Below are 11,942 nucleotides of genomic sequence, written 5' to 3' on the forward strand. Positions count from 1 at the left end.
GTCCTTGTCAGTATTCACTACAAGTCAGTCTCATGGACAAGTTACCTCTGATATTCGCCCCTCCTCCATTCAGTCGCCCCCCTCTTTCTCTCTCTCTCTCTCTCTCTCTTGCTCTATCCCTTTCCCCTCTCTCTATCTTTCTCTATGTCTCTCTCTGTCTCCCTCTTCCCCCTCTCGCTCTCTCTCTTTCTTTCTCTCTGTCTCTCTCTCTCTCTCTCTCTCTATCTCTATTGTGTGTTGTATTTACCTCTTTCACTTTCCTTATTTTCATCTACCCCTATTTTTTCTCTCTCATTGTCTTTCTCTTCGTTATCTAACCTTTTTACTTTCTTCCGCCGTTTTTTTTTTTATTAATTCTTGATTTGCTCTTTCAATTTTACTTTATTCTAAATCTGAACACAGTTCTTTCTAAAATCTTGTAACATTCTCCTTATTCGGGGAAGCTTTCAAAATCTTATTTATCTATCGTGACATAAAATTATTTGTTTAAGATTCATCTCTCTCTCTCTCTCTCTCTCTCTCTCTATATATATCTCTCTCTCTCTCTCTCTCTCTCTATATATATATATATATATATCTCTCTCTCTCCCTCCTCCATCAATAATCTCTCCCTCTTTCTCACCCCCTTCCCTATCATCCCCTCTCTGTTTGCATAATTATTATCTCCCTACCTTGCTGTCACTTTCATGTCCTCTTAATTTTGGCGCGGTGCAGGCAGCGTGCCTCCTCGAAGTGGCCCCCTTGTCCCCTCACCCCAGTGCAGCCGCTGGCGACCTTATTTGGTAGCAAACGGCAGGCGAGCAGCTGCCGAGCACAGAGGCACGGGGGAGGCCCCAGCCTGGTGGAGGCCGCCCCGATCGAGATGGGGAGGGTCACCGAATCCATCCCTTGTCAACAAAAGAAAGAGAGAGAGAGAGAGAGAGAGAGAGAGAGAGAGAGAGAGAGAGAGAGAGAGACAAAATTGTTTTTAACGCCATCAAGTAGAAATCATCATCCCAAGCATGTTCTTATACGAACCCAATATTTATTCGTATGTATCTTTGGAAAGCACGAATATACCATTTACTGATATAGAGAAAATACAAATTAAAACGACTTTGAAATGAAGCCCCGTTGATACAAAATCCTAATATTTATTCGTACAATGTACCTTTGAAAAACGCCTTATGGTATTACTATGTACTGATATATAAAAAAATACGAATTAAAACGACTTTGAAATGAAGCCCCTTTGAAAACTACCAAATATTTATTGGTATGTATCTTTGGAAAGCTTTTACATTATACTTTGTACTGACATTGATATAGAGAAAATTCGAATTAAAATCAATTCAATTCAATTTCAATATATTTGCTCATAAAAATCCAGAAAACACATGCAAACATTCATAAATCAACATGATAACAAGGGTAAAATTCACAAGAAAAATTAATAACAAAGTATACATTTGGATTAAGTATGAGAGGGACAGCAAGAAAGGAACAAGCCATGTGATTAGCTGACCCTGTAACATAATACATTAAGGACGCTACAAAAAAATAACAAATCACTTACAACAACATAAAAGGGGGGGGGGGTATGCCTATACATTTAAACAAACAAACTTGGTGAATACCTGTCTAAAATGAAGTGCCTAGATTTTGACTTAAAAACATTTAACGAAACTGATTGTTTAATATCTGAAGAAAGAGAGTTCCAGATTTGGGGTTCCTGAAATAATATTGAGTTTTTAAAAGATGAGAGCCTCGGTTTGGGTAAATGAAAATCATTAGCATTTCTTGTATTGTATCCATGATATTCATTATTGAACTGAAAGAATGTTTTAATATAGTCTGGCAAGAGGTGATTGTTACATAAGTATAAGTACCTGAAATACATACATATCATGAAATTTCAAAACACCTGATTCAATAAATAAAGGGTTGGTATGGGCAAGGTAAGGTGCATGAGACATATTTCGTATCGCACGTTTTTGTAAAATAAACAATCTATCAATGTGATTATTACTTGCATTACCCCAGACAAGAATACCATAATTAAGGTACGGATATACAATTGCATAATAAATCATTTTTAAAATCTCCTTTGGAAATGATCTTAAACAATACATTATTCCTATATTTTTTGCCAGCTTATTGCACAGACTATCAATGTGATTTTTCCATGTAAGTTTATGATCTATTGTAATGCCTAAAAAGTTTACTGACGTTACACACTTAATATCTGTATTGCACACTCTAATTGAAAGATAATCTGGTATAAATAAATTACTAAAAGTAATATAGCTGGTTTTTGCTACATTGATTATCATTTTATTTGCATAAAACCACTCAGATATTAATTCAAGTTCAGAATTGAATAGATTATGTAAGTCCTGACAGTTAGGATGGGATAAAAACAGACTGGTGTCGTCAGCAAACATAATACAATGTAATAATTTAGATACTTTACTAAGGTCATTTATAAATAAAAGAAACAACAGTGGTCCTAAAATAGAACCCTGTGGTACCCCACATGAGAAAGTCCCTTGCTGTGATTTGCATTTAGAAATTTTAACATATTGTTTTCTATTTGATAAATAACTTTCAAATAATTTAAGTACAATACCTCTTATGCCATATAATTCAAGTTTGTGTAATAAAATAGCGTGATCTACTGTATCAAAAGCCTTCTTCAAATCTAAAAACATTGCAATCATATATTTCTTGTTATCAAGAGCATTAACAACAGTGTGAACAAAATCAATAAGAGCCGATGACGTCGAATGTCCAGGACGGAAACCATATTGGTTCAAAGATAATATATTGTACTTGCTTATAAAATCAAATAATCTATTGTACATACATTTTTCTAAAATTTTAGAGAAAATTGGCAAGACTGATATGGGTCTGTAATTTGCAACATTTTCACTTGAACCATTTTTATATACAGCAACCACACGAGCAATGACTTTACTAAGGTAAAGGACGAGCAAATGACATTTCAATGACTTTGAAATGAAGCCCCGTTGATAAAATAAAATCCTTATTTGAGGTCACTTTTGTTCATAATCATGCTCAATCTGTATTTTTGTAATTTTATTTTTTAGGAACATAAAATGGGTCAGGGTGCAGTCTTGTAGGGCTGCACGTTCATAAGATGTGGATAATCATTAAAGTGCTAACATAGGCTATTATGTACATGATGTATACTGTTATAGGGATTTCGTGACTGCTTTCAATTGTTATCTCACTATTTTTCAGTTTGATATACGTAATAGTACATGTACAATGTTTGATACAGTTATGCTTGTAACGTTGCATAGTATATAGAGAATGAAAAGAATGAATGGGTCTGATAAAAATGCAAACAAAATTAATAGAGAGTTATGGAAGAGAATGAGGTAGAGTGAGAGACAAAAAAACCCGGAAACATACACAGGAATACACAGGAAATAGAGGAAGCAGGGGGCACAAAAAGAGACAGACATATAGATAGACATGCAGAGAAGGAGAAGAAGAAAGAAAGAAGAAGAATATGTTTAGGAAAGCTTTATGCGATACAATCATTATATTCTCTTGTATCCCGTGCAAAATAGTGTAAGTGTTATAACTCATAAGGCGTCTTAAATATTAAAGAAGTGGAAGAAAAAGGACATGAAAAGTAGAACGATCGAGGGACGATGAGTGAGAAAGGGAGAGACAGACAGAAAGAGTGGATGAGAGAGAGAGAGAGAGAGAGAGAGAGAGAGAGAGAGAGAGAGGTGTGTGTGTGTGTATGTGTGAGAGAGAGAAAGAGAGAGGGAGAGGGGGAGGGGGTGGGGTGAAAATATGGGGTGGGGGACAGCACTGCTAATGACCTTTAAGATGCCTAAAGGGTGTACATCAGCTCCCATTCAATCTCATTGTAATGATCGAGCTTTCCAAGTTATGATAATAATAACTTTTGTCATAACATTATACACGCGTATAGGCCCATACATTCATCATTGTTTACTACAGCTATATAGGGGGCATTTACACAGATCCGTGTATTGAAATATTGTGTACTGTAATTCCTGTATATGGGTAATACTTTGTTATGACCCTCATAATACAAGAATTGGAATTTATTCGCCATAATGAGCATTAAACCTCATTCCTGATCATGGCTATTATATTGGATGTGGGTATAATACTGGAATAATTTGAAAATACACACCCTGTCAAATTCTCGGAAAACAATAAAATGAAAATATAAAAGGCTAATAGGACACTATGTAATTCAATTCAATGTATTTATTATTTTGTCCAATATTACATTTACTTGTATGAACACTGGACGATGCGAAGGGCCTCACCGAGACGCGAAAACGTGATCACTCAATACGGAGCTCAGCTCAAGCTCCCAGAATTCGTGGTACGAGTTGGACACCATTTTTTATTGATGAACTAATCAGCAGAAATTTGCCCCATCACAATAATCACGGACTTGTGCCCAAGTAATCATGTTTACAGCACCACGACCAATACTATCGCAACTGTTTTTGAAAAATCAGCCAAGGCAGTTTTAATGGCCTGGTACTTCACCTTTTAACATTTGCTTACATAACATGACGTCATAATTAATCCAAAAATGATTTCTATGAGATGTGTATACAATATGGTAAATTGAAATTGCGCTTGAGTTGGATTTTTGAAAGCAGTTGCGATCGTTTTCTGTTTGGTGTTTGTTTCTTTATCGTCCTTTTCCTCTCTCGGCGAGATCAATTTTAATATTCAGAGATTGTGGTCCACACTCTTCTAATTCAGTTAAACCCGACCCTTGGTTCATTATAAAGTCACGTTTAACAAAAGAAAACTGAGACCTTAGATTAATTTCCTTGTAAAAACCCGAATTTGAACAAACGCTTTACCCAAACGTTGGCGTTGAATTCGCATATAATATGGGATTTTGACATTGCTATAATTTTACCATTCTTAATCATTTCTCTTGATAGGACGAGACATCACTCTCAAGCGCCGACACTGAAATCAGTGACCCCAGCCTTCTATCCGAAACAAGTGCCTCACAAGCTGTAGAAGGGGTCACCACTCCAGCTGAACCTGATAGACTTAGTCCACAGCCGCTAGATCTTAAAAAAGGTAAGTAAACAAACAATAATTTATTTAATGCATGAATGAATGAATGAATGGACAAATGAATACATAAATAAAATAATAAATAAATACATATGACAGATATGTACAGATTATTGAGAGAACAGATAAGAGATATTTTATTATCGAATTGCCAAACGTTTTTCTTATGCATGAAAGGGGTTGTCTTAACTTTTAAATAGTTATGAAACAAAAACAGCAAAGGATCTTGTGAGCCTTAGGAAACAGATTAACAAAAAACAATTAACGAACACAAAACGACATAGTACATTCATTATAGGTCTACATGCGAATGGATTGAAGAAGACAGAGAGAAGGGAAAAGAGGGACGGGGTAAAGGAAGGGTGCATCAAGTCCACATTATTTATTTTAAGAACACAATTACCAACTCATTAACAAAGGGCTGAAACATATACAACTCACAAACAGGGAGTCCTATCTATTGTAATCCAAGCTTGCCCTTGGAGTAACAATAAACAATAACAACATCAGTAACATTAACCTTCAAAAAGAAAACACACACTTTCTCCTTCAATCATGGGAGGTACAAGAACACATAGCTACCCTCAAAATCTAAACTGAGTTATGACATACAGTACCTCAAATTACAAGCAGAATGGGCCCCCTTCATTACAGAGGACCCTCCTCAGTCCAGGGTAGAAAGCAAATCAAAAGAAATGACTTAATACATCTTGGGGCCCAATCCGCGAGCGCGCTATATGATGCGAGAGGGTTGGACAGAGATGCATTTATCCTTTTTATGATTGATGATATTTTTATTTTTATACTAAGGCCGAAGTAGTTTGTACGGAGAAGGGGTTACATTTCCTTCGCAGCCCCCCGTCCAGCCCCTTTTGATACATAGACTAGTGTTTGTGAATAGTATAATGATGAACTATGGCGAAGTGTGGGTCCAGAAAAATGAGGGTGCATCGTTCGTGTCGGTAGGTGGGGGGGGGGGGGGGGTGCAGGATGAAAGGCAAATCTGCATGATATCTATCGTATCTTCAAAGGAAAAGGATTGCTGGAGAATAAATCAAGCTATAAAAAGATATTAAGAACATGGACAGTAACGATAACAATTGCGAGGAGAAGAAGAAAAGAAAAAAAAGAGGTAGAAGAAGAAGAAGAAGAGAGAAAGAAGAATATGTTTGGGAAAGCTTTATGCGATACAATAATCACTTTCTAATTTTTATAACTCATAGGGCTTCTTTAATAAGCATACACATACAAGCTTTATTGAAAATGAGTAGGATATGCTTTAAGACCGGTGACGGGTTTGCGTTTTCAAGAAATTAGTTGCAGATTGGCAAAAATTCTTAAATTGCGATTGGCATACTGATGAATTTAATCGTTCTGCAGAGAGTCTATATCTTCATCCGAGAATCTGTAACCTCTGGGTAAAATCCGAGTGCCCCACATATACTGTTCGTGAGGGATCCCGCGAAGACTTTGGCTCAATACCCCCAACCCTTCCAGGGTAGGACTATCCCGCACCCCCTCAATCGCCCCTAGGGTGCCTCAGCGTACCCCTAAGGGTACCCCAGTGTGCCTCCTGGTACCCCTAGTTTGCCTCGTTAGTACCCCCTTCACGCCTCATGGTACCCCTATTAGCAATTCCGTGAAGGGGGTCCTCCTATTAGAGGGGTCCGCGGAAGGGTGGGGAATAATGAGCGAGTAGAATCTATGTTCTCTCTCTCTCTCTCTCTCTCTCTCTCTCTCTCTCTCTCTCTCTCTCTCTCTCTCTCTCTCTCCTCTGTTGGCACATAGTACTGCCCCTGATCAAAACTTGACTGATTTTTGTCAAATGATGTACGGAATACCCTCTGTTACCCCCTTTTATTAAAACATTTTCTTTGGTAAGGTTTTTCACCTCCCATTCTCCGGGGCATGACATGTACAAATTTAGGTTACTAATTCACAATCACTCTAGATTGGGTTTCTCCTTGAATCCTTTATCACAATCACGTAACTATTTTGAGTTCACTAATCGCTAATCGGTATTCGAAGGGAGTATTTCATCCCTGTCATCAACCGTATACTGTACATGTAGGTGGTACCAAGTTGTGTATATAAAAGGGGGTACGGTACATGTGCCCCCCCCCCCATCAAATGACCAAAAATATTAAATGAAAAGTAAGAAAAAGAGGAGGGGAGGGGAAATGGAGTATTAAAACAAGAAGGCTTTTCGACCCCCTCCCACACTCTCCCTCTTACTAAAAAAAAAAACCTTGTCCAGTTGCATTTTATCCTCCGAGTTAAGACCAGTCCCCCACCAGTAATAATGGTGCCCCCTTCATGCCTGGATCCACGCTACGCCACTGGTGGTACCCCCTTGCTGCCCCTACCCATCCTAGGTCTGCCCATCAACATGGCACGCGTAGGTGAAAGGACCTTGGGTTGTCGTCGAGAGGGGCCAACAAAGTGTGTCTGGGGCACTTACGAAAGGAGACAACATCCAATGTAGATTTTCTTCGGAGAATTCCAGTTTTCAATAGGGGGTGGGGGGGGGGGCTTGAATTTGGTAATCTAGGCAAAATTTGCCATTAACTATAAGACCGTTCTCAAAACCATTTTTTCTGAAATTTCGTGCCAGCTTCATTGCCTTGGAAGGAAAGCCATTGCTTAAACATGCCAACAGAAGTCGACATCTGACATTGTTTGTGAAATATGAAATACATAAACATATCCATATGCTCCATACAGTCAAACATCAAACACTCATCAATGCAGTACACATAGGCATCTTCAGACCGTTTTATTAACCGATGGAAGGGGGCGGGAGGGGGAGGGGTTGAGTGTTAGACCAATCGTGACAACAACTTCAATAAACATTTTCGAACAAGAAACAAGTAGAACCTATTCGATTTGCTCACATGGCTACAACTACACATTACACATTTTCTGGCAAAAACTGTCTTATGTGGTTGGGGGTAGCCTATACCCATCACCACCCCCCCCCCCCCTTATCGATGCCCCTTGCAGCAGATAGGGTATTGCAGATTGAGTCGTCACCGGGGAAAGTATACATTGCAATCCTATACACGACAGAATAAGATATCTTTCTATTTATTCTCACAACAACCCACTCGATACCGCGTGTAGGGATAGATGATCCAGTATGTTGTTAGGATTTGAGGAAGTAAATCGGGGATGTTTCTCTCGCCCAGTGCCGAGTTTCCTGCTTTAAGTTCATGGCATGGCACCTTGAGCGGAAGAGAAAGCGAGGGTATTTATTTATAGATAAACTCCAATATAACTATATCTTCTCTGGAATCAACTACTTATAAGTTTTAATCAGACAATGAAGACGCAAAGAGGCACCGGAATATTATTCTCAATGGACTTCATAAGGCTATAATTCAAAGAATAATGATATCCACGTTTATGTAATTAATGTTTGCACTTGCCTATGTAGCTACACGACTGATATTACTACTATTTATAATGTTGGCTAAATAAATAAAATTAAACAGATTATTAAACGCAATTTGCGAGACTGGAAAATACTTACATGTTTAGCAGGGGTTGGAATTTCACTTGTCCTATCAATTATTTAGATCTTCGGAGCGGGTAGGCACAAACGGCTAGTGACTCCTCCCCTTGTAGAGACTCCTCCCCTTTTAGAAACTCAGTCGGCATACCCAACAGAAAGATATGCTCTGTGGCCTTAGTTATGTAATTTGTCAACGAAGGGGCGGGGATGTTCCTTTTTAAAATAAATTCCTTGGAATATCATTTTGTAATCATCTGACCAGTTTGCATGTTCTTTGGGGCTACAATTTCGTGTGTTGTGTTCGGGAGGGAGTTGTTCCTTTACCCCCATTTTCCTACCTCGGAAATATTTCCCAAAAAAAAGATCTTTCACACAACATCCTGTTATGTATCACCTGACATCAAAAATGACCAACAGTTTGTCTATGTTGTGCAATTTGTTCTGTATGTTGTACTGATGGATTTATTCAATAGAGGGCAATAGCATAGCTGCCAAACATTCCAAATTTTTAGGAATGAGAGGGGGGGGGGGGGGAGAAGCTAAAAAAAATCCTGTGTTTTATCGCTGTGCTCGTTTGTTGTCCCTTTAGGCCTATACTTCATTTTTGTCCTACCTCAAAAATATATTTAACAACATCCCCTGTTTAATCACGTGACCTATCTTATGACTACCAGGGGAAATCATGAAGGAGACTGGCAGCCAGGGGACCCACACCCCCGACGAACACGGGAGATCATCCGCAGAGCCTGACACACAAGCCAAGACAGATTCAGCGTCCAAATCATCAATAGCGAGGGCACCCCCGGATGTGACCGCACCAAGCCAAGTTTTCGGGGTAACGTAAACTTTTACCGTTTCTTTCTTTCTCCTTTCTTCCTTCCTTCCTTCCTTCCTTTCTTTCTTTTTATATTTTATTTTCCTTTGTCTCTCTCTTTATCCTTCTCTCTTTCCAATATTCCCCCTCTCTCTCTCTCTCCCCCCCTCTCTCTCTCTCCCCCCTCTCTCTCTCTCTCCCCCTCTCTCTCTTTCTTTCAGTCTGTTTCTGTCTCTTTCTTTAAAGAATAATGATAAGAATAGTACAGAATGCCATGCTAAAGCCAATTTTATCTTGTTGTCTGAGACTCTATTTTTTGTACCCGCACATTATTTTTGTCTTGAATTTCAGTTGTATGAGGGTTCACAATAATTGTACCTATTCGGCTTGAATACCAACTCTGACTGCATGGCTCAAATATGACTTGCTCAGTGAAGCTGGAATTCAGAAGAAGAAAACAAATTTGAGGAAGATTATAAACGAAATTAAAGTTGTGATTTAAACAAGCGAGAGAAAGGAATTAAAAAGATGTTCAAACAAATCAGACAACTCATTAATTCAAATTAATGGCTGGTTGGTAAATACAAATAAATTGCAAGTCGGTCTTTATTTGTTGACGTCATTCTGTTACTATTCAACAGTTGTACTGAACATTTTACAACATCAGGTTATCAATATCCACTTTTATCTCGTTTGGGACTTTACCTAAAATATAATAATCGTAACATGTTGTTTTCATTGAATATTCTTATTTTATTTCAGAAACATTTTGATAGACTTGTAAATTGAGAATATGTATTTAGAAATATTCAAACTCCCCAAAATACCCCAGAATGAGCTTCGTATTGCACTGTCGTATTATCGACATTTACTTTCCTTTCAGGCAAAAGTAAGTTTGCTTGCTTCTAATCTGCCAAATGTTTTCAGCTCCACAGTCACATTAAAGAAATGAAGCAGGCTTGAACGAATCATTCTAATCACTCTTTTCTTAATGCTTTGATAGAAAGCAATCCATGCAGGCCTTTTCTTGGCCGTATTATTTCCTTCTCCTTGTCCAACCCCATTGTTCCTGTCTATATTTGTATCCATGCAGTCTAAAATAAAGAAAAATGACTCATATCATTTTAAATATCTCATCGTCATATAGAGGGAAATCACCACACATATACACTCACGTGATTATGAATAATAATCAAGTATTGGTACATTATCACTTGGGTTGAGTATGCGCATTTGTAGTATTTGTAAGAGTTTGCACACTGCATGTGAAGTCATTAACAGAAACACAAGTCACATCTTTAAATGGCTTGTATTGAGTAATAGTGAGAGTTACGAAGTTGTCTTATACTAGTAAGCGAATATTCAGAAATACAAAGATAACTGCAAATACGATGCCTTCTCTTTTGGTGAGACTTAGATGAATAAAATTGACTTGCCGCAGTTAAACAAGACATTCAGATATGTCTTGGTTATATTCATCAACAAATAAAACATGTTGAGCTACCCTTTAACATGTATTTTAGTGATTTTCGTCTTCTTTTCCTCTTCTTCTGCTCCTTCCTTTTCTTGCTTTTCTTTTCCTTCATCATCTTCTTTTTCGTTTTTCTCCTCTTTTTTGTGTGTGTTTGCTTGTTCTTCCTCCTGCTTCTTCGTCCTCATGATCATCATCACCACCACCACTATCATCATCATCTTTACTCCCATCTTCTACCCCTCCTTCCCCTTCTTTTTTAACTCGAGAATAAATGAAGAATAACTTGAAACATTTTCTCTGCATTTACTTACTCTAGCCGGCAGCGAACGGGTACGGGTACAGCCTTCTGGCGGCTGCTGCTGCCGCTGCGGCGTCGGGGGAATCGAGTCGAGAGACGCCCGAAGATCTCACAATCAAAGACGAAGACGACGACGACGATGGAGACGATGACAGTGATAAGATGGGCGAAACCGCCCCCGGCGTCGACCCCGAGAGGTTGAAGGCATTTAATGTGAGTATCCAATCCATTTGGGCTAGGACGGGGAAGTTTTCAAGACAATCGAAAAGTCTTTCGAAAAATCAAATGAAATTCCAGTATTCAATTATTGTCTGTCACATCGAAATTTTGCTCTGATAATAATGTTAATGTTATGTTCACACATTTTCAATACTAGCAGGTGACGGACAAGGCTATTTTATTGCAATAAGTTGATTTTTGGACAGTCATTTCGATCATGATTTTTTTTTCTTCGAGCCAGTCGTCATGGTCATATGAGTGATTGACTCATTTGTGTGTTAAAGCCCCTCTGCACTACTTATAGCTACTTGCGCCCTCTATATAGCAAACAATACCAAATCGGTGACCATTGGTCCCATTTTTCTTAAGTTGATTGAGAGCTGATTTGATGAGATACCATCTGTCAGTGACCATGCAGGGAGGTCTAATCCCTCCTGGCCAAACTAGTGCAGACAGGCTTTAAGTTCCCCAAGCCATTGGTTGTGTTACATTTTGTTATTTCATCAGGGGTGTAGCATGAGCC

At 38.4% G+C, this 11,942-nt stretch overlaps 1 protein-coding gene across 1 annotated transcript in view; it reads left to right on the forward strand.

The window, feature by feature from the left end:
- The first annotated feature begins 4,947 nt into the window (after nt 1-4,947).
- Nucleotides 4,948-11,942, forward strand: part of LOC115918560 (nucleolar protein 4-like) — a 19,942-nt gene continuing 12,947 nt past the window's right edge. The window contains exons 1-3 of the mRNA XM_030982985.1: nt 4,948-5,103; nt 9,289-9,449; nt 11,219-11,413. Of these exons, the coding sequence (XP_030838845.1) occupies nt 9,297-9,449; nt 11,219-11,413 (348 nt within the window). The 5' untranslated portion in view covers nt 4,948-5,103; nt 9,289-9,296. The remainder of the gene's footprint in view (nt 5,104-9,288; nt 9,450-11,218; nt 11,414-11,942) is intronic.

This window comes from Strongylocentrotus purpuratus, unplaced genomic scaffold (genome assembly GCF_000002235.5).
Source record: "Strongylocentrotus purpuratus isolate Spur 01 unplaced genomic scaffold, Spur_5.0 spur5_scaffold_13, whole genome shotgun sequence".
NCBI lineage: Eukaryota > Metazoa > Echinodermata > Echinoidea > Camarodonta > Strongylocentrotidae > Strongylocentrotus > Strongylocentrotus purpuratus.